This window comes from Artemia sp. Qi Xiang Cuo, chromosome 8 (genome assembly GCF_049724085.1).
Source record: "Artemia sp. Qi Xiang Cuo chromosome 8, ASM4972408v1, whole genome shotgun sequence".
NCBI lineage: Eukaryota > Metazoa > Arthropoda > Branchiopoda > Anostraca > Artemiidae > Artemia > Artemia sp. Qi Xiang Cuo.
Genome location: NC_142801.1, coordinates 67172391 through 67196848, shown reverse-complemented (window position 1 = coordinate 67196848; position 24458 = coordinate 67172391). Strand labels below are relative to the sequence as shown.

General features: G+C 38.9%; 1 protein-coding gene across 2 annotated transcripts in view; it reads right to left on the bottom strand.

Moving 5' to 3' along the window:
• Positions 1 to 24458, bottom strand: part of LOC148949727 (uncharacterized) — an 86379-nt gene that overhangs the window by 44021 nt on the left and 17900 nt on the right. For both annotated transcript variants that reach the window (XM_089093698.1, XM_089093699.1), the window contains exon 5: positions 17903 to 18073. In XM_089093698.1, the coding sequence (XP_088949824.1) occupies positions 17903 to 18073 (171 nt within the window). The remainder of the gene's footprint in view (positions 1 to 17902; positions 18074 to 24458) is intronic.

Below are 24458 nucleotides of genomic sequence, written 5' to 3'. Positions count from 1 at the left end.
AATATTAAAACTTAAAACAAACAGAAATTATTCCGTATATGAAAGGGGCTGTCCCCTTCTCAACGCCTCGCTCTTTACTCTAAAGTTTGACTCTGTCACAAAACTTTACTTTTTAAAACAGTAAAAAACTTTAGCGTAAAGAGCGAGGCGTTGAAGAGGGGACAACCCCTTTCATATACGGACTAATTTCTGTTCGTTTTAATGTCACTCCTTACTTTCAGTTAAAAAAACTTGTTTTTTTTTATTTAATCTCTACAAGGGTCTGCATACACACCAACATCCACATGTTCTTGGTACCTAATGTCAAGGCAGGTGATGCTAGGTAAGGAGTCAACCGATCAACTGAAAAGATTCACATACCTGAATAGTCTTATCAGTAAATATAGTGCATATGGTGAGGACATAAATGGTGAAATAACCAAGGAATTGTTGAATAAAGTTTAGACGAATAGGAAGAAGAGCCGTAATTAATAAATACTAAGATTGAAATCGGAGTTGAAATAGCTACAAAAAGATTAGAGATTGGGAAGCCACTGTAATGTAAGTGGTCAATTATGGTTCAAGTAAGGTTATTATTAGTAAAGACGGTGGATACAATGCAAATGTTAAAGAAGAATAGACAATGCCCAGTGTGTTTTTACAAAAATTGAAAAGTTTAAAAGAATATTAGAAAAATATGTCTGCAAACCAACAGTGGAATATTGGAGGCTACAATGATAACAGTGGTCTAGTATAGCTCTGAAATGTCGGCGATACCAAAGACGGAGGAGGATTTGCTGGATTTATTTCCAGAGAAATATGATTCTTTTGGGCACCCGTCTGACTGACCGTATTTCAATCAAAAAGCTGCACAAGAAATTTGGTTCTATCTCGATTACTAGGGTTGTAATAAGTAAGAGATTGAGATGGCTATGACACCTTCACTGAGTGAAGGATCACGGATTGCGAAAGATCGTCTAATTCAGGCAACAATGTAGGGCCAAAAAAATAGTCTGTCAATCCCCTTAAGGTGCGGGAGTCGGCTTCCTGAAGCCAACTGATGATCCTAGGAGGGAGCAAGGGGCTAGCTAAGCCTTTAAATTTCAACGGCGGAGGTGGGCATCCTGGCAATAAGGTTTGACCCTCTTTCCCTAGGCAGCATGGGAAATCCGCTAGCGCACCTCAAAGTGGTGAAGAGGTGTAAATATCACTGAGCTCCACGCTGAGCTAGGCGATGGCCAATGCGCTTCGGATGACCAAAAGACTGGGGACCTTGTGGTGTACCTTATCATATGCAGCGCAACAGCTCTGCCCAAGTTAAGAACGATGTGGGCACAATGTTTTATATATTTTTTTTCCTCCGTACCCTGGCACTTCGTATCGAAGGAGTCGTCGAAGAAACTTCGAAAAGGGGTCATTCGATTATAAATTGGAGTGGCTAGTGCCCTTTTTAACAGTTGAAAGTGATTGGAGGGCAACTAGCCCCCCCCCCCCACGCCCATCATTCCCAAAAACACATCCAATCAAAATTTTGAGATAGCCATTTTGTTCAGCGCAGTTCATTTCCAGATAGAAAATATCTTATTGAGGAGGACAGTCCCCCAAAACCCTCAAGGCAAGGGTATTAAGTTATGCCCTGGGGGCATATAAGGTTTTTATAGAAAGCGTTGTCGTAAAAACTTCAAAAAAGGCTCAATCGATTGGAAATTCAAAGGACTAGTGCGCTTTTTAATAATCGAAAGTGATTGGAGGGCAACTAGCCCCCCCCCCCCCCATCATTCCCCCAAACACATCCAATCAAAATTTTGAGATAGCCATTTTGTTCAGCGTAGTTGATTCCCAGATAGAAAATATGTTTTTGAGGAGGAAACTAACCCACAACCCTCGGGGCAAGGGTTTTAAGTTATGCCCTGGGGGCATATAAGGTTTTTATAGAAGGCGTTGTCGTAGAAACTTCAAAAAAGGCACATTCGATTGGAAATTCAAAGAGCTAGTGCCCTTTTTAATAGTCGAAAGTGATTGGAGGGCAACTAGTCCCCCCCACGCCCATCATTCCCCCAAACCCATCCAATCAAAATTTTAGATAGCCATTTTTGTTCAGCGTGATTGATTTCTAGAAACAAAACATGTTTTTGAGGAGTACACTCCCCCACAACCCACGGGACAAGGGTTTTAAGTTATGCCCTGAGGGCATATAAGAACGATGTTGGCACAATGCATCATTTACTATTTTTTTCCTTTAGAGCAGGACACTTCGTATCGAAGCAGTTGTCGTAGAAACTTCGAAAAGCGCTCATTCAATTGGAAATTGGAGTGGCTTGTGCCCTTTTTAATAGTCGAAAGTGAATGGAAGGCATCTAACACCCCTTCCACGCCCACCACTTCCCCAAACACATCCAATCAAAATTTTGAGACAGCCATTCTGTTCAGCGTAGTTGATTTCCAAATAGAGATTATGTTTTTCAGGAGGACACTCCCTCACAGCCTTCAGGGCAAGGGTTGTAAGTTATGCCCTGGGGGCATATAAGATTTTAATAGAAGGCGTTGTCGTAGAAACTTCAAAAAAGGCTCATTCGATTGGAATTTCAAAGAGCTAGTGCCCCTTTTAATAGTCGAAAGTGATTGGAGGGCAACTAACCCCCCCCCACGCCCATCCTTCCCCCAAACACATCCAATCAAAATTTTGAGATAGCCATTTTGTTCAGCGTAGCTGATTTCCAATCATAGAAAATATGTTTTTGAGGAGGACATTCCCCCACAACCCTCGGGGCAAGGGTTTTAAGTTATGCCCTGGGGGCATATAAGGTATTTCATAGACGGCGATGTCATAGAAACTTCAAAAAAGGCTCATTCGACTGGAAATTCAAAAACCTAGTGCCCTTTTAATAGTCAAAAGTGATTGGAAGGCAACTAGCGCCCCCCCCCCACGCCCATCATTCCCCCAAACACATCCAATCAAAATTTTGAGATATCCATTTTGTTCAGCGTAATTGGTTTCCAGGTAGAGAATATGTTTTTGAGGAAGACACTCCCCCATAACCATCAGAGCAAGGGTTTTAGGTTATGCCCTGAGGGCATATAAGAACGATGTTGGCACAATGTATCATTTACTATTTTTTTCCTTTAGAGCAGGGCACTTCGTATCGAAGAAGTTGTCGTAGAAACTTCGAAAAGCGCTCCTTCAATTGGAAATTGGAGTGGCTTGTGCTCTTTTTAATAGTCGAAAGTGATTGTAAGGCGACTAAAACCCCTTCCACACCCACCATTTCCCGAAACACATCCTATCAAAATTTTGAGACAGCCATTTTGTTCAACGTAGTTGATTTCCAGAGATAAATTATGTTTTTGAGAAGAAAATTTTACCAACGTCCCCAGGACAAGAACCGTAAGCCACGTTCTTGGTGCAAACAAGGTTTTCATATGAAGTTCGGTTGTAGAAACTTTTAAAGTGGTGCAATCAAAAGGAAATTTAAATAACCAGTGCCCTTTTTAATAGTTGAAAGGGATTGGAGGGCCACTAGCCCCCCCCCCCACGCCCATCATTCTCCCAAGCACATCCAATAAAAATTTTGGGATAGCCATTTTGTTCAGCGTAGTTGATTCCCAGATAGAAAAGATGTTTTTGAGGAGGAAACTCCCCCACAACACTCGGGGCAAGGGTTTTAAGTTATGCCCTGGGGGCATATAAGGTTTTTATAGAAGGCGTTGTCGTAGAAACTTCAAAAAAGGCTCATTCGACTGGAAATTCTAAGAGCTAAAGCCCTTTTTAATTGTCGAAAGGTTTGGTGGGCAAATAGCCCCCCCCCCACGCCCATCATTCCCCCAAACACATCCAATCAAAATTTTGAGATATCCATTTTGTTCAGCGTAATTGGTTTCCTGATAGAAAATATGTTATTGAGGAGGACACTCCCCCATAACCCTCAGGGCAAGGGTTTTAAGTTATGCCCTGAGGGCATATAAGAACGATGTTAGCACAATGTATCATTTACTATTTTTTTCTTTTAGAGCAGGGCACTTCGTATCAAAGGAGTTGTTGTAAAAACTTCAAAAAGGGCTCATTCGATTGGAAATTGGAGTGGCTTGTGCCCTTTTTTAATAGTCAAAAGTAATTGCAAGGCAATTAACACCACTTCCACGCCCACCATATCTAAAAAAACATCCAATAAAAATTTTGAAATAACCATTTTGTTCAGCATAATTGGTTTCCAGAGAGAAATTAGGTTTTTGAGGAGGACACTCTCCTGCAGCCTTCAGGGCAAGGGTTTTAAGTTGTGCCCTGGGGGCAAATATGGTTTTTATAGAGCGTTGTCGTAGAAAATTCAAAAAAATCTCATTCGATTGGAAATTCAATGGGCTAGTGCCATTTTTAATAGTCGAAAGTGATTGGAGGGCAACTAGCCCCCCCCCCCGACACCCCTCATTCCCCAAGCACATTCAATCAAAATTTTGAGATAGCCATTTTGTTCAGCATAGTTGAATTTCAGATAGAAATTATTGTTTTGAAGAGGAGACTCCCCCACAGCCTTCAGGGCAAGGGTTGTATGTTATGCCCTGGGGGCATATACAGTTTTTATAGAAGGCGTTGTTGAAGAGCTTCCAAAAAGGCTCATTCGATTGGAAATTCAAAGGGCTAGTGCCCTTTTTAATAGTCGAAAGTGATTGGAGGGCAACTAACCCCCCTCTCACGCCCAGTATTCTCTCAAACACATCCAATTAAAATTTTGAGATAGCTATTTTATTTAACGTAGTTTTAGGTTTTGGAAATTAGGTATTTGAGGATGACAACCCCCTCAAAGCCCTCAGAACAAGGGTGATCAGTTATGCCCTTGGGTCATATGAATTTTCATTGAAATATTTGTCATAAAAACTTGAAAAAGGGCTCATTCGACTGAAAATTCAAAGGTCTAGTGCCCTTTTTAATAGTCGAAAGTGATTTTAGGGCAACTAGCCCCCCTCTCTCGCCCATCATTTCCCCAAACACATTCAATCAAAATTTTTAGATAGCCATTTTGTTCATTATCGTGGATTTCCAGATAGAAATTATGTTTTTGAGGAGGACACTACCCCACAGCCCTCAGGGCAAGGGTTGTAAGTTATGCCCTGGGGGCAAAGAAGGTTTTTATAGAACGCGTCGTCGTAGAAACTTCAAAAAGGGCTTACTCGATTGGAAATTGAAATGGCTAGTACCCTTTTTGATAGTCGAAAGTGATTGGAAGGCAACTAACACCCCTTCCAAGCCCAATATTTCCCCAAACAAATCCAATTAAAATTTTTAGATAGCCATTTTGTTCCACGCACTTTATAATTCAGGAAATTATACTTTTGAGCAGGATATTCCTCCGCCAGTCTCCAGGGCAAGGGTTATAAGTTTTGCCCTGGGGGTATAAAATGATTATATTGACATCTTTGTATTAGAAAGTTGAAAAAGGGCTAATTCGATTGGAAATTCAAAGGGCTAGTGCCCTTTTCAATAGTCGAATGTGATTTGAGGGAAACTAACCCCCGTCTCACGCCCACCTTTTCCCCAAACACATCCAATCAACATATTTAGATAGCCATTTTATTCAACGTAGTTGAAAGTTTTGGCAATTAGGTCTTTAAGGATGACAACCCATCCCCCCCCCACACCCCTCAGGGCAAGGGTTGTAAGTTATGCCCTGGGAGCATGTAAGGTTTTTATAGAAAGCGATGTTGTAAAAAAATCAAAAAGGGCTCATTCAATTGAAAATTGAAAGGGCTAGTGCCCTTTTAATAGTCGAAAGTGATTGAAGGGCAACTAACCCCCCTCTAACGCCCACCATATCCCCAAACACATCCAATCAAAATTTTGAGATATCCATTTTGTTAAACGTAGTCGAAAGTTCTGGAAATTAGGTCTTTTAGGATGATAACCCTATCAGATCCCTCAGTGCAAGGGTTGTAAGTTATGCCCTGGGGGCATGCAAGGTTTATATAAAAAATTGTTGTAGAAATTTCAAAAGAGGCTCATTTGATTGGAAATTGAAATTGCCCTTTTTAATAGTCGAAAGTGAGTGGAGAGTAGGCTAATTAGCCCCCCTCTCACGCCCACCATTTCCCAAACACATTCAATCAAAGTTTAGAGATAGCCATTTTGTTCAACGTAGTTGAAAGTTCTGGAAATTCTGTATTTAAGAATGACAGACCCCCCAGAGTCCTCAGGGCAAAGGCTGTAAGTTATGCCCTGGGGGCATATAAGGTTTTTCATGACAGAGTTGTCCTAAAAACTTCAAAAGGGGCTCATTTAATTGGAAATTGAGAGGGCTAGCGCCCTTTTTAATAGTTAAGTGATTGGAGGGTAACTAACCCCCCTCTCACGCCCATCATTCCCCCACACACATCCAATCAAAATTTTCAGATAGCCATTTTGTTCAACTTAGAAGAAAGTTCTGGAAATTAGGTCTTTGAGGATGACACCCCCCCCCCCCCATCCCTCAGGGCGAGGGTTGTAAGTTTTGCCCTGGAGACATATAAGGTTTATATAGAAAGTTGTTGTAGAAATTTCAAAAGGGGATCATTTGATTGGAAATTGAAATTGCCCTTTTTAATAGTCGAAAGTGAGTGAGGAGTAATTAACCCCTCTCTCACGCCCACCATTTCCCCAAACACATACAATCAAAGTTTAGAGATAGCCATTTTGTTCAACGTAGTTGAAAGTTCTGGAAATTATGTATTTAAGGATGACAAACCCCCCAGAGTCCCCAGGGCAAAGGTTGTAAGTTATTGAAAGGGAAATTGAAAGTTTTTAATGATAGAGCTGTCGTAAAAACTTCAAAAGGGGCTCATTTAATTGGAAATTGAGAGGGCTAGTGCCCTTTTTAATAGTTGAAAGTGATTGGAGGGTAACTATACCCCCTCTCCCGCCCATCATTCCCCCAAACACATTCATTCAAAATTTTCAGAAAGCCATTTTGTTCAACGTAGTAAAAAGTTCTGGAAATAAGGTCTTTGAGGATGACAACCCTTCTCCAGCCCTTAGGGCGAGGGTTGTAAGTTATCCCCTGGGGGCATATAAGATTTTTATTGAAAGCACTGTCGTAGAAACTTCAAAAGGGCTCATTTGATTGGAAATTGAAACGGCTAGTGCCTTTTTCAATAGTTGAAAGTAATTGGAGAAAGAGTAACGCCCCTCTCACGCCCACCACTTTCCCAAACACGTCCAATCAAAATTTGAGATAGCCAATTTATTTAACATAGTTGAAAGTTCTGGAAGCTAGGTCTTAGAGGATGACAAACACCCTCACAGCCCTTAGGGTAATGGTTATAATTTATGCCCTGGGAGCATATAAGGTGTTTATAGGATGTGTTGTCGTAGAAACTCAGAAAGGGCTCATTCGATTGGAAATCGAAAGGCCTAGTGCCCTTATTAATAGTACAAAGTGATTGGAAGGCTTGACATTTTTATAGTTAAGATCGATGTGGGTATAATGTATTATTTTTTTTTATTGTTGTTGTTGTTTAGACCAGGGCACTTTGTATCGAAGAAGTTGTCGTAGGAACTTCGAAAAGGGCTCATTCGATTGAAAATAGAAAGGACTGATACCCTTTTTAATAGTCAGAAGTGATTGGAGGGAAACTAATCCCACTCCCACGCCCACCCTCCCATTTGGCATTATGTTTAAAAACTAAATGTTGCCATAAGATTAAATCAAAATGCACTGTGTTAATGCTAATTCCCAATAAGGCATCTCAGCAGTATCCCAAGAACGACTGAGGGTATTATGTTCAAACTTTCAGGGCTGCTTCTGCTCTTAATTTAACCAAATCAAAATAGCGTAAGTGTATCCAAGCTATCAAAGAAAGGAAACAGATTTTTTTGCGAATGGTATCAATTGTTCCGTTTCAGGTCATGTAGAGGAGGTATGAAACTAAATTAAACACTGCTATTTGTGTCCAGATTTTTAAGAAGGCGTATGTTGTTAAAAATTGCTGAAAATTTTTCTCCAGCATAAGAATAGCAGGCCAAACTATAAATTCTTTAACAACGAAAAGATTTAAAGTATTATTTTCCTTTTCACTGAAAAAACTATGTCAATATAAAACGACCAGAAATTAATTAAAAAAACTTTTCAAACAAAATAAGTTTTTCAAAGAAAAGTAAAGAACTCCATTAAAAATGAGCAAAATAAAATCAAATAATCTACCAAGCGTGAAACTACCACAAATCAGCATCTATAAATAAATGAAACCTAAAACGAACAGAAATTACAATAAATAACCGAGCCAAACTCAAAACGAGCAGAAACTAACATAAGTTGAACTCAAAACACCTATGCCTTCCCATGGCCGGAACAAAATTTGCAATCTACTGAAAAAAATACAAATGAATGTGCGTTGTCATTTTAATATACGTTTTCTGATATTTATTAGTCAGAATGTTAGTATTTCTTAATTTATGAGAGTTATAAAGCTGAACTCCTTTATATTTTTTTCAGTAAAAAACGTATTATGTTATTGTTTTGAGAAGGCATGGGGGTTTTGAGCCCAAATTATGTTAATTTCTGCTCGTTTTCAGTTAGACTCGGTTATTTATTGAAATTTCTGTTCCATTTGGGTTTCATTTATTTATCGATGCTGATTTGTGGTAGTTTTATTTTATTTTTGCTCATTTTTTGTTTAATGGAGTTCTTTACTTTTCTTTGAAAAACTTGTTTTGTGGAAAAAGTTTTTTTAATTAATCCCCAAGAAACCTCCAGTAATGATGATAAAAAATATGATGAAAAATTTGGCTATGGCATCCCCGGTTTTATGCGATGCGACAAGAATGGCGCCCTCGTCGACAAGTGGGCTAGCTACCATCCCATCAAGATGACAAGGCCTGAACATCGGCTGCTGAAACCTGTGCTCAATTAAATGTTCATTGACACAAGCTTTTGTAGCTGAAGAATTTCATCTTTTATAACCTTGATATTCTGTGCGTTTCTCAGACGAGACTAAATGGACGTAACATCTTGACACTTGAATCCTCGGCTGGTAAGGCGGTTTCTTTTTATAACTCAGGACCACTAAATGGATCTGGCTGAGCAGGAGTAGGTATCCTGTTGTCCCCCAAGTGGCCACTGGGCTCATCAAATATGAGCCTGTTTCTGAGAGAATCGTACGGGCAAGAATTAAAGGTCGCATGAACAATCTGACTGTCCTTAGCGTTGACACCCCAATAAGAGATGCAATTGAACAACAAAAAGATCAGTTTTACAGTGACCTGCAGACAATCATTGATAAGATTCCCCGGAAAGATATCCTCCTAATTGGAGGCGAATTTAATGCCAGAATCGGCGGAAAGCTGAATAACTCGGAACAGGCGATCAGCAAGCACGGCCTCGGAGACAGGTGCACAATTGGAAACAGGCTTTTGCTGTTCGCAATGCAGAACAATCTCGCTGTAGCTAACACTTTGTTTAGGCACAAGCCGTGTCATACGTATACATGGGAATCCTGCGATGGAAGAGTAAAGGCCCAAATAGATGATGATCTTTGTATCCCGATGAGGGAAATCCATAGTGTTAGAAACGAGAGTGGACAGAGGTGCTGACACGGAATGGAAAAGTGGATCTGACCACTTCTTACTGAAGACAAGGCTGAAGTAGAGACTTAGCTCAAGGAAGACTACTATGCAGAACCAGAAAATAGACGTGTCGATGATGAAAAGTAGATGAGTACCGAGGATCATTTTAAACTCCCAAACCACTTCGCTGTCCTTCAAGATGACATCGAGGAGGCAATCTCGACTGATCAGCGCCCCAACTGCCCCAAAATAAAGATTGAGAAGAAATGGAGCAAATTCAAAGACCACATCAATGAAGCCGCCTCAAACATACTAGGGTTTGTCAAGCGTAAAACCAAGAAATGAATCTCAGAAAAGACACTCAAACTCTCTGCAAAGAAAAAGAAATAACCAACAAGAAGTCCCCCACATGCAGTGCTACGACAAGAATGTCAAAAATCGGCAAGAGCTGACGAAAAAACCTAGTGGTCTAATGTTGAAAGTGATATGGAAAGAGCAGCATCACGGAAGATACACGAAAATTCTATCAGATACTTGGTGAATGCACTGGGAAGAAGAAGCAAACTACCGTCTCCTCGCTTAAGGCGAAGGGGAAAATAGTCACATGCAGCGAGGAACGTGTCGAAACATGGCGAGTCCACTTCCAAGAGCTATTGAGACCAGGAGGCAAAAGTAACCGAAAGCAACGACTTACAGCACCACGGACCTCCCTGCACAACCAGGCTTATGAAAATGTAAGTACGGGTCCACTACCCAGGGATGAAGTAATTAAGGCAATCCAAGTTTTGAAAAACTATAAAAGCCCAGGAATAGATGGGATTCCTGCCGAGCTACTGAAAGCTCTCCCCGAGACGGCGGTTGATGAGCTTCATAGCGTTATCACCGAGGGCTGGGACAATGAATACATCCCAGATGACTAGAAGAACTGGATAATTGTCCCTATCTTCAAAAAAGGAGACCAAATGGACTGCAAAAACTACAGAGGTATATCCCTTATCCCCATTGCTGCCAAGCTGTTCGCAGTCGTACATTTAAATAGATTGAGAGCCATCAGAAACAGCCAAACGCGACCCAAACAAGCAGGATTCAGGCCGGGCATGGATTACTGTGACCTGATTTGTAGCCTGCGACAGATCCTTGAATACCGGTTTAAACACCAGCAGGATACAATCCAAATCTTCATAGACTTCGTTACCGCGTTTGATTCGGTCCATCGTGATGCAATGTGGGAAGCAATGAGAGAGGACGGTGAACCTGAGAAAACCATCAATCTGCTCAAGGCATACTATGCTGGAACAAAGGCCCGGGTACGAGTCGATAGCGATGTATCAGGTCTAGTCCTGATCGAGGAAGGTGTACGTCAAGTCTGTGTCCTTTCACCAACTTTTTTCAACTTCGTCATCGATTTTATCCTCAAGGTCCTGGACAAGCATAAAGGCGTTGCAGTAAGCCCGTCCTTCTCGATCACATATCTTGACTATGCTGACGATGTGGAGATGCTTGCTGAATCCCTTCCAGAAGCCCAGGCTATGATAAATGACGTGGCAGTCAAGGCACTTCGAATGGTCTTCAAATAAACCTACCGAAAACGAAATCCATGCGAACGGATGGGATGGATGAAACCCCTGTGACCCAAAATGGTTATCAGATCGAGGAGGTCCAGTCGTTCAAATACCTCTGATCGATGGTAAACCCTGCCGGCAAATCTTCAGAAGAAATCCGAAGCCACATATCGTCAGCCTGGAGTGTCGTCCTTCAACTACGGAAGTATCTCTGGAAGCAGAGCGAAATATCATCAAGCTCGAAGCTTTGAGTGTCTGAAGCTATGGTTCTCTCTGTCCTCCTCTATGGATGTGAAACGTGGTCACTGAAAACAGCCGAAGAGTTGAGCTTGAATATCTTCAACCGCAAATGCCTGCGTTATATCCTGGGCATCCGCCTCTCAGATAGAATCTCGAACGACGAACTCAGGAGAAGATGTGGGGATCACCCACTTGTCTCCGACGTTGTTAAGCAGAGGAGACTGTGATGGTTTGGCCACACAATGCACAGACCAGATGACTATATAAGCAAAAGATGCCTCAAATGTCTACCACTATCGGCACGAAAGAAGAGGGCAGGAGGCCAAAAGAAGACGTGGCTAGCAACAGTTAAGTCCGATCTGGAGCCAATCGGAGGATTCCGAAAATACGGCCGTCGCTGGGATCGCCAGTGGCTGAAAATCGTGGAGCCTGCCACCCTCGAGCGAAACCTATGGAAGGAGACATGTCGTCATCTGCTGGGCGCCACGATGGGCCTGGATGTGGCTTGAACGTGCAACAAGTACAAGTAAGTAATTGGGAGAACATCGTAAAGATGGATTTAAAGGACATTCTCACTTTTAAGGAGAGTATACAGAGGGAGCCTTTGAATGATTTGGGATGTGGGAGTTGCGTTGGTAGGTATCTTGGCTTCAGGTAGCTTGGTTCTGCATTCAGTCATAAGTAATAGAATTCAAATAAGAGTTTAATATTTTCAGTCATTATTATCTTATTAAGTTGATCCTGGAACTCAGATTTTTTTTTTACCTTGATCCCTGATAGATGTCGAGCCAAATTTCTGAGACTCAGGTTCAAGTTTACATGGTACCAAAATGCTTAGAAAAGTTGTCGTCGGACCATCTTCTAGCTTGGGAAACAAAAAAGGGTCTGAAATGTCAACCTGCTTCTTAATGTCACTTGTTAAAGCATCTTCAACTTCTAAAAACATAATTAAATGAAATATAAACGAACTTTGACAACAATATTTATACATTATATGAAAAGAAAATTCAGTAAATTTTTACAAAGATGTAGTTCCAAAAAACAAAGTGATGCATATAGAACACCTTCTTAGAAAAATTATTTGATTATTAAACCAAAGTTTATAGTTTATAAAAGTTTATACGACCACATTTTCCAGAAGAACCTCATATGCCCTGGGGCCTAGCTTACACCCCTTGCCCCAGGGCCCTGTTTTTTTTTTATTATCCCCGAAGGTATTGTTATATAATTTTTGTACTATTTTGAGCACAATGGCTATTTCAAATTTTCGATCATATACATTTCGGGAAAAGAAGGCGTAGACAGGGTGGCTACACTCTGATCATTTTTGACTCTTAAAACGAAGAACTAGAACTTTCAATTCCCAATCAAATAATCCTCCTCCAAGGTTTACACGACCATCCCCTTCCATAAAACATTATATGCCTTTGGGGAATAGCATATAACCCTTAACACCGGGAATTACGGGGCTGTGACAACCCCAGAGACATTGCTATATGTTGCATGAATTATTTAAAAAAAGACTATCTCAAAATTTTGATCAAATTTATTTAGGAGAAAGGGCGTGGGAGGGGTAGTTGCCCTGTGATCTCTTTTGACTCTTAAAATCAAACTAGAACTTTCAATTTTTAATCAAATGTGCCTCGTCCAAAGATTATACGACAACCCCTCCCATAAAAACCCTATACGTCCCCAGAGCATAGTTTACAACACTTGTCCCGGGCTCTAGGGGGTCGTGTCATCCCCGAAGTTTTTGTTATCTAATGTTTGGACTATTTCGAGCAAAATGGCTATCTCAAAATTTTGGTCGGATGCATTTAGAAAAAAGAGAGCGTTGAAGTTGCTAGTTGCCCTCCAATCACTTTTCAGTCTTAAGAAGGAAACTAGAACTTTCAATTTCCAATTGAATGAGCTCCCTCCGAAGTTTATACTACCGCCTCTTCCCTAAAAACCTTATACGCCACCAGGGCATAATTTTCAACACGTGCTCCCGGGCTCTGAGGGGTTGGGTCGACCCCAAAGTTTTGTTATCTGATCTTAGAACTATCTTTAACAAAAATGAGCATCTCAAAATTTTTATGGGATGCATTTGGGGAAAAGATGGCATGGGGGAGGGCTAGTTGCCCTCCGATCACTTCTCATCCTTAATACGGGCACTAAAACCTTCTATTTCTAATCAAATGAGCCCCTTCCAAAATTTTTACGACCACCCTTTCCAAAAAACCTTATATGTCCCAGGGTATAATTTTCAAAACCTGCCATCTGGTTCTGCAGGGTAGGGGTCAACCCCGGACTTTTTTTCCATCTGATTTTTGAACAAGCTTTAATATATGGGTAAAACGGGATGCATTTGGGGAAAAGAGGGCATAGGGGGAGGGCTAGGTGTCCTTCGATCACTTCTCACCCTTAATACAGGCACTAAAATTTTCGATTTCCAATCAAATGGGCCCCCTCCAAAGTTTATACGACCATCCCTTCTATAAGAACCTTATATGTCCCAGTGTATAACTTTCAACACGTGCCCCCTGGTTCTGGAAGGGTTGTGTCGACCCAGGAGTTTCTGTAATCTGATCTTTGATCTATTTCAAAAAATAATAATGAATATCTGAATATTTTGATCGGATATATTTGGGGAAAAAAGGGGCGGGGGTCTAGTTGCCCTCCTATAACTTTTGACTCGTAAAAAGGGAAAAACAGCTTTTAATTTCAAATCAAATGAGCCTCTTTAAAGTTTATACAGCCAACACTTCCATATAAACCTTATATAACCCAGGGGAATAACTTCCAACAAGTGCCTCTGGGCTCTTGGGGATTCTGTTGACCCAGAGTTGTTTTTATCTGATTGTTGAACTATTTCGAATTATTTGGGGAAAGAAGGCGTGAGGGGGCGGGGGGGGGAATTTGCCCTCCAATCTCTTTTTATTCTTTAAAATGGCACTAGAACATCCAATTTCCAATCGAATGAGCCCCCTCCCAAGTTTATAAGACCACACTTTCCAAATGAAGTGCCTCTGAAAAACAAATTGAAGCCTTATGGCTTTTTCTATAGATTAAATAAAAAAAACAAGTTTTTTAAACTGAAAGTAAGGAGCGACATTAAAACTTAAAACGAACGGAAATTATTCCGTATATGAAAGGGGCTGTCCCCTCCTCAACGCCTCGCTCACTACGCTAAAGTTTTTTATTGTTTTAAAAAATAAAGTTGTGAGACAGAGTCAAACTTTAGCGTAAAGAGCGAGGCGTTGAGGAGGGGACAGCCCCTTTCATATACGGAATAATTTCTGTTTGTTTTAAGTTTTAATGTCGCTCATTACTTTCAGTGTAAAAAAATTGTTTTTTTTATTTAATTTATTACCGTTTTTTATTTAATTCAGCTTTTATTTTGTCTAAAAGTCATTGAAAAAGTAAAAAAAATTTTAATAAAAAATCTAATTTTTTTTTGCTAAATGGCTGTCTCTAAATTTGGTTCTGACGTAATTTACAAATTAACTTACGTAACGAACTTCTATATTCATATATTTTTCTTCTGGCAAAAAATACAAAATTGCAGATTTTTGCAGATATGAGCTTGAAACCTATGTTATAGGTTTTTCTGATACGCTGAATCTGCCGGTGTGATTTTGATTAAATTTCTTTCACTTTTATGGGATGTTTCCCCCCTCTTTAAAATATCAGGTAAATTTTCTCAGGCTCGTAGCCTTTGATGAGCAATACTAAACTTACTAAAATGTACATATTTCGAATGGGCATTATAAACACGTTCTTTTTATACATTTATTGACATCAAAGTTCCGTTTTAAAAGTTTTGATTACTATTGAGCCGTATCACTTGTTTTTTTTATTGTTTTTTTTTTTATTACGTATATGTTATTACGTATATGATGGGGTTTTACCCTTAGTCAATTACACGCTCTTTGCGTTAAAAGTTAAAAAAATTTTTAATTAACAAACCCCTGAATCACAAAGGCTGTTTAATTAGAATAGATAGCTCTTTTGAAAACACTAAAAAAAAAAAAAACTGTAGCGTAAAGAGCGAGGTATTGACTTGGGGGAGACCCCCCTCATATAGGTAATAATTTCTGTTCATTTTAATTCCTACTATTTCTTTTTACTTTACGTTTAAAAAACTTGTTTTTTTTAATGTAATTTCTGATCGTTTTTTTAATAACGCTTGGAAATCTGAGACACCCTTCATAGAACTATCCCTGAACCGAAATAAAAATCCACCCGCGAGAGATTCTCCAGCGTACCCCTCTCCTCCAATCCCCCCCCCCCCACTAGAAAAAAATCCTTCCTGAAAATGTCTGTATGCTTCCCAATAAACAATACAATATGGAAGCAATGGGCAAAGTTCATAACTTGCAGCCCTTCGCCTGGGAACTGTGGGGGATTAAGTCATCGTAAAAGACATATTTATTAGATTTTCGACTATGCTGTACAAAATGGCTATCTCAAAATTTTAATCGGGTGACTTTGAGAAAAAAAATGAGCGTGGGAGGGGGCCTAGTTGCCCTCCATTTTTTTGTCACTTAAAAAGGGCACAAGAACTTTTATTTCCGTTCCAATGAGCCCTCCTACGATATTCTAGGACCACTGGGTCAATACGATTACTCCTGGTAAAAAAAAAAAAAAAAAAAAATAAACACCCACCCGTGATCTTTCTTCTGGCAAAAAATGCAAAATTCCTCATTTTTGTAGATAGGACCTTGAAACCTCTACAGTAGGGTTCTCTGATACGCTGAATATGATGGTGTGAATTTCATTAAGGTTCTATAACTTTTAGACGGTCTTTCTCCCTTTTTTAGAAAATCAGCCAAATTTTTTCAGGAGCGTAACTTTTGATGCGTAAGATTAAACTTGATGAAACTTATATATTTGAAATCAGAATTAAAATCTGATTTTTTTATGTATCTATTGATATCAAAATTCTGTTTTTTAGAGTTTCGGTTACCATTGAGCCGGGTCGCTCCTTACTTACAGTTCGTTACCACGAACTGTTTGACAACGCTAAAACATTGCCTTTGATAACATTGTTGTGGTTCGTACTTAATCAAGAGTCAAGCAAGGTTACGTTTTACGCTCATCTTTTCGGATCAGTTTGATGGAATTTGCCGAAAACAACACTGTAAAGGCTTAAAATACCATGGAATCAAATAGAGAAAGTAAAACTTTTCCCTGACATAGATTATGCTGATGATTTGAAGGTTCTAGTTGAGAATGTAGACAAAATGAAAGATTTTTTTGCGGTTCTGAGAGTCAAGGGTGGAAAAATAAGTTTGAAAATTGATAATAAGAAGATTAAGTTACATTTAATAAATATTAGTGAAAGTGAAGAGTAATTCTGGGTAACGAAAAGATGGATCAAACAGATAGCTTCACCTACCTAGGTATTATTATAAGTAAAGATCTATATTTATGAAAATGTTAAGAGAGAATAGCCTCGGACTAGGGTATTTTTATGAAAAAGAAAAAAGTTTGGAAGAATAGAGTGACATGTCTACAAACCAAGATTAGAATATTGGAGGCTATAGTAACAACAGTGATCAAGTATAGTTCTGAAATGTGGGCGGTATGACAGACGGAGATGTGTGAGAAACTGTTATCAAATTCTTCTGGGCACCCGTCTGACTGACTGTATTTCATTCAGAAAGCTGTATTAAAAATTTGGTTCTATCCAGATCTAAATTATTTGGAAAATGTATTTCTTTCTGTTTCTTTTCATCGAATTTCCAATTTCTTGTTTTCAAAGTTATTCAGTTGGTTCCTCTCAATGGTGAAGGATATAATACATAGACTAGCTTGTTTGAAAAATTACAAGAATCTAAAATCTTCCTCTTTTTCTAGGTACATTTCTTCAAGCTTACACGTCGTTTAATTATAGATTAATAAGTGAGAAGTCAGCATCGTTTAGCGAAGCTAAAACAAACTGAATATACAAAGTGAAATTAAGATTCTCTTGGCAAAAAATAGAAAATCCGAATAAGGCGAAACTGTCCAATCATTTCTACCAAATTGACAACCTTTTTTTGTGTTCATTTTTTCTTCTTTTTTTTCTTATTAATTTATTTGAGTTTTCACGTAGGAAGTTCAAGCAAAATGTTTTGTAAGATGAATAGGGAAAATTGTTCAAAATTCTCCTTGATTTTAGGCAACAATTAGATGATTTAATACTAGCACGTATACAGGAATTCTGTTAGGAGAGGGGAAACCAAATTATTTCTGACCGGGAGAGATACTAAAAGATTGTTTTGGATGGGGAAGTTAAGATTGTTTATTTATACCTGCAGTTTAAGACCATTTTACGAATCCAAGAAATATTTTGGGAGGGGGTTTTAAAACCTAGTGTTTGCTTGCCCCTAGACACGACCCTGGTTAATACTGAACAGTAATCATCTACTAGGTCTAGCATTGAGGCTCTATTTTATACAGATATTCCCAGTTTCCCTAAGCCTTTAACTGCAAATGTCCGCGGATGGAAATATTTATGCCTTTTTTTACTTGGCCCCTAGAAAAGTATGCAACCTTGACAGCTCCAAACTTCATAATATAATAATAAAAATGTACTGTGAATAGTGACCCACTCTGAAATCATTACCTTGATCACTAATAGATGTGGAGCCCAATTCCTGAGACTCAGGTTCAAATTCACATGGTACCGAAATGCTAGAAAAATTGCTCATCGGACCATCTTCAAGTCTGGGGTAGATAAATGGGTCCAAAATGTCAAGCTGCTTCCTAATGTCACTTGGTAAAGCATCATAAACTTCTAAAAACATGAAATTAAAAGGGATATAAAACAATTCCGATCAAAATGTCGAAATATTTGACAAATATAATAATCAGTAAATTTAAGGAAAGATATAGAAATATCTGACAAATATAATAATCAGTAAATTTAAGGAAAGATATATTTCTAAAAAACAAAGTGATGTACTTAGAACGTCTTGATCTTTTTTCATAACATCCTTTTGGATCCATTTCTCAATCATTTCTTTGACGCATTTTTGGAAAGTAGCAAATTTCAAAGCCAGTTCAATTATATCCTAATACCATCAGAAACCAAATCATACTTGATCAACTGATATTTGGAAACTACAGACTACTACAAAATCATCGAAAGTGAGATAAAAACAGAACTTGATTTAGGCCTAGAAAATGTGCTACATAGCCAAATGGCTTATGTTATTGAAATATGTGAAAATGCTTTGTGCTGAAAAAAAATATATGTAAAAATTTTAAAATCAATAATGTTATATGTGATTTACCCAAGGCATTTCTAAAACAAAAAAAAATATATACGGTATATCAACCACATCACACAGATAAATTAAATTATTAATGGGAATTAAATTTAAACTCAAAAAAAAATTTTCATAAAACTTTTCTAATATAAATCTAATTTAAGCAAAACCACTAATATTATGTTTAAACCGCTTGGGGTCAAGTAAAACAGAAGATGCATATGAAGAGGGTAAAAGGGTATTCGTCAGTTCTAGAGACAGAGAAAAAGAGAAACAAGGATAAATTTCAAATTGTAATCCTTCGACAAAAAAAAAAAAGAAAGGAACATGGCCAATGTGGGACCAGAAACATAACCCTAAGGAAACCCATTGAGGGTAGATGCACATAATGACCCAAAGATGGCAGCATAATAGCTTTAAACGAAATTAAGTTGTTTTAAAAGTAAAATATTGAGAATTGGGACAATTTTTCTTTAAATGGAGAGTATTGTGGTAAAGCTTTCTAATTTAGTTAATTATTAATTTAGTAAAAATATAAATGACGCAAATATAAAGTTTTGAAATACCACTTTTTTATTAAGATAAGGAACATATCCTGCTAAATTCTGTTTAACAGGAAATTGAGAAACTACCACTTCCTAACGAATACGTGGGAAGGTGTGGTTGATAAAAATGTATAAAAGATACATTTTATCGGAAAAAAAGATCTCTTATACTAACTATATGCCGGACTGACCTCTGGTCCGTGGTTTTAGAAATACTTTGGGACTTATCATTGTAAGTGTCTGTATCTTATTTATATATTATTGTTGTTTTTGAGACTTGTGGTCTACTTGGGACAGCCAGTCCCAGTAGACAGAATATATTCGATTATATTATAGGTTAAATGAATAAAAGTATTGTATTTTAGACCACCTCTCTACGATCTATTTTTAGCCTCTCAAATATACTCAGTCGGTACGCCTCATTAGTTCGGTCATAGCCTAAGGCACGCTACCAAAGTTTAATTATCTTAGGGCCAGAGTTTATCTCCCCTACAAAGAGAGAATAAAGGCATCTACGACTACAACCCCCAAATACCAACAAATAATACACTTCACAACAAAAGTTGAGAACTGATTAGTATCGCCAGTCCGCCGGAAGGTCTTCCTCTGCCCGAATTCTTAGCTGGTACCCCTTAAAGGCAAGTTTTGTCATTCACTTTTAACAGGGAAAGCGAGTCAGCTGAAAGGAAATGTTCTTGTAGACACTAAACGTCGTTGCAAGACATCAAGCTTTCAATCAGTGGGAGTTTCTTGACTACACCGCCATTCAGATTCCTCGAAGACGTTTTTAGCTTAGAGTTGATCATGGCTTCATCAAGAGTTTTCTGGCTACGGGGCACTTAACACTGTAGCACGGATAGTCGGTCTGCTTACAGAAAGCACACTTAAGTGCAGCATTGCAGGGTTTATCTTTATTTTTCGCATGATTGCCACTGCAACGGAAACAGCGAGTAACATTTTTACAGTCCCTAGCAGCGTGACAGTACTCTTGGCACTAAAAACATCTCATTGGCAAATACCGGAAGCACCCATGTCTATTCGGAAGCGCCCAGAGTTATAGGGTTGTTCATTGCTACTTGTAAATCGTCCTTACTTTCAAAGATAAGCTTCTATGAGCGAGTTTGACGAATTATCACGGCTTTCGTGCGATTCCTAATCATTGAACATAGTTCATTCGGCGTCACCTCATCGGTAACATGTCTTATAATACCACAATGAGCGAGGTCTTCAGCCGAGCATCATTGTCTGTAGCACTGTTTAGCGCTTCAGCAAGAGACTTTGCTGCATCTTTGTCATCAAGTATCACGCACCACTCTTTGCTAAGAGGCCTCAGGTTCACTATATGGGTGCAGCAATCACCAGCAAGGCCCTCAAGATACTCCTTGCGACTGTCGGGCTTTTTGAGTCCTTTCGGAGGTTGTTTGAGAATCACAGAGTAAGAAGGTTTTGCTGTATCCGGAGTGTTTGTTGCATTTGCAGTCGCACTAGCCTTATTTTGTGCCGATCTGAAGAAGATTAGGTGGTCAATAAGATTTTCCGCAGTAGAATGAAGCTCATTGAACTGGCAAGTCAGTGTGGCTGTAACCTCCCCTGAGAGTATGGGTATCTCGTCAGGCTCATAGATTGCAAACTTGGGGGGGACTACTCTCTTCTCGTTACAAGTCCGGATGGCTCTTATCAGATCAGCAACCATGTCCTAAGGCTTAACACGAACTGTAGAACGAGTAGACATAGCGGCTAACTGCCATAATTCATCCTTTGCCTTAGACAGCATATCAGCTTTGAAATACTGTATTGCCTTCGCCACTATTTCATCATACTTGTTACCCACTTTGATTGCTCAGAAGACGAAGTTCAATTCCGGGCTATATACTAAATCTGGCTTCACACTGCTCATTTTCCTTTCGGAATGAAATGGCTTCTGACGTAGTAAGCAAAATCAGTGGGCGGTCAGATTCAGATGCAAAATCACAGAGCGTAGTCCAATCAGAATGGCCGGGGTTGGAGCAAATAGTCACCAGAGAATACTGAAATCACCCAGGAACAAGGGAATTGTAAGTAACCCCTCACCTTTTCCCCCACAATTTTCGGGTAACTGAATACCAGCAGGTACAATACGGCACTTCTCTGTGGTTCCTTCCCCTCTTCTGCTCGTTCCCAGTAAAAAATCAGCACCTTAATGATATGGGAACAAAGATAGCGCTATATGAAATGGGCGCTATAGATGACGTCCCAGTCTACTTGAGAAAAAAGATGCCGCTGGTGAGAATGCCCAGAGACCTATTCTAGGAATTGGAGAAGATCTCTCCATTTAATTTAACTATAAATCTATCTATTAGAGGGTACAAATCAATATGAAAACAACCTCAAAGTAATGCAATGGCTTTATCCCTTTAACAGCATTGAAGCAAACTCAGGGAGAGTAACTCTGGAAATAAAATAGATGGCGTATAATCGTCAATGCTACAGGTTGAAATTTTCAATTTGAAATTGACATTGAAATTTGAAATGACTTTTGAAATTGACATTGGTAGCTTTGAAATGCAGTTTCTAGATTAAAAAAAAAACAATGAGATATGGCACTCTAAATTCGAACGTCTTTGTGTTTAATGGGAAATATTGAGAGGAAAATACGATCTTAGTTCACAAAACAAGTGGTCTGCTTTGAATGATTTGGAGAAGTGAGAAAGGAGCAGTTTCAACACTTAAAATAGGATTCCTGACCCCTAGGATCAGCTGAAATAGCTTGCGTTTGCTGTTCTTTCCCTTTTCGGTTCCACATACATATGGGAACAATTCTTTTTCAAGCATGAACATTATCAACAGTAAACTGAGAAGTCGACAAGAGTTTGGAATCCTGCCAAAATTTAAAAACAACAACAAACAGACCTGACTGACTCAAACATTATAAGGAGTTTCAAGCATATTGTTCGCAATAACAAATAATTAATACGTATGAAATTTAGTTTTATTTAGTGTACTACTTATTTAGTGAAAAAAATTAACTAAAGAAGGAGATTTGGCTCCCAATTCTTTAAAAATTATTGTATTGCTCATAATTGAATCTTTGGCTAAGAAGTTTGCCGACCACGACAATTCCAACACGGTAAGAAATTCCCTTGGATCATTTCCCTCAACATCTTCACATGTAATCTTTAGTCTGAAAAGAGAAAGTAAGACAAAAAGAAATAATTTTGAATAGAAACTCTGGCAAAATGCACCAGTGTAAAATTTTCCCTGGAAAGTCCATACCCCCGAAACTTCCCTCCCCAAAGAAAAATTCTCCAAGTGAGTAATTTTCAAATTTTGATTAGACGACTATGGAGAAAAGGGGAAGTTTAATTTCCTTTCGAATGAGCCCTCACACGATATTCTAAGACCATTGGTGCGATACGATCACCCCTGGGAAAAAAAAACACACATCCGTGATCTTTCTTCTGGCAACTTCTGACGACTATGGAGAAAAAAGGGACGTTTAATTTCCATTCAAATGAGTCCTCGTCCGATATTTTCGGAAAATTGGTACGATACTACAATCACCACTGGCAAAGAAAATGCACCCGTGATCTTTCTTCTGGCAAAGAAATACAAAATATCACATTTTTGCAGATGGGAGCTTGAAACCTCTACAGTAGGGGTTTTCTGACGCACTGAATCAGATGGAGTGACTTTTATTAAGCTTTTTTTTACTTTTAGGGGTGTTAGCTACCTTTTGTAAAATCAGGCAAACTTTGTCAGGCTCGTAGCTTTTGATGGGTAGCACTAAACTTAATGAATTTTATTTATTAGGAATCAAAATAATAAGCTAATTCTTTGGATATATCTATTCGCATCAAAATTTCTTTTGAGTTTCGCTTTTCATCAAGACCTATCAAAAAAATTATCATTTGTAGCGATTCTAATTTTGTTTTATAGACCAATCTGTCGTAACCTTAGTTCAGGTATTTCCGTGCCTGATAAGTGCAGTTCTGACCATGTTGATATTTGTTCTGTTTAATCATGTATTGATAAATCATGAAATATTGCTCATTTATCAGCAATGGTCGAGGGTAAGTTTAAGACCCAACTCTTTTAAGGGCACGGTAGAAATCTTCTGTGACCTCCTTCCGATCCTGATCATTTAACGTTTTACATCCATTCCAATCCATTTTACTTCTAAGCGCGATGTTCGACAATGCAATATTCTTAAAGAAGTTTCTCTCCGTCCACGAAATCTACTTTTGTTCCGTCACCACACCCTCACAAACCATTTTACTCCAGTCGACCCTTTCCTAACACCCTTGTACTTGTTCTTCTCCAAGAAATATTCCCCTTACAACTTTAATTCTATCTCCAAAGGCTATGAAGTGGCCAACTGGTTCGGGCATCTTTATTTGTCAAAATAGATAGTTCCTTGCCCAGACACGCTCTGTTATACTTCCCTTTTCCAGTACCATCTTCCCTACCCTCCCCTCCCAATAACTCTCCCAGTTTTACTTCTTCTTACCCTATCCCTATGAGCTCCCAACCCTATGTTCCTGTTATCTCTCGCAGCTACCGTGTAAATACAACTCAATTTCCTGCAGTTGAAAATTATCCTGTCGTAAACACAAAATTTTCTACCTTGATATCAGCTAGAAATCAATATTAACTTCGTTGTTGTTCTTCACCTATGTCCTAGTCCTCTTCCCGCTTCTCAACACCGTAAATGATTTCAACTCTAAACCTGCCTTTCCGAGGTACCAACTAGCAAAATGAAAGCCCTTGTCAAGAATTACTCAACTCTATCGACTGTCACGCTTCTCAACTCGCTTTTGTTTTCATAACTTTTTAGTTACAAACACAAAAAGTTTACCAAACTCGAGGTGCTATGGAAATTAAATCGAGAAGATATTCTAGCTGCAACAGAAGTACAGTCCCATACCCCGGGAACCCATCGCCTTTCAAAGTGTTCAGTCTATTAAGCGCTGTCCAAATATCACCAAGTCGGAAAAAAAGTGGCAATGTCTAGTTTTTTTTTTACTGAGAGTAATCTTTACCCCAAAATTACTTCTGTCCTCGGTTTATCAGAGTATTATTAAATCCTTTGGATAACTATTAAGCCGTAAGTACTCTGCTGTCCCTTTAATATCATTGCAATATATGTCTTCTATTACTCGCCGATTCAAAATATTGATGCAAAACACTTAAAAAAATATTGATGCATAGATTCATGCAGGGATTGCAATTAAGTGCTGATTATTTTATTTCTGAGCATTGTATTGGTAACCACGGTTGGCACCAGATATTGGCGCGGAAAAAGTGCTGCACCACTTATTGGAGGGGAAAGCATCAACTTATTGGCGTCAAATATTATAATGGAATGCCTCGCGGGCAGCACTACTGT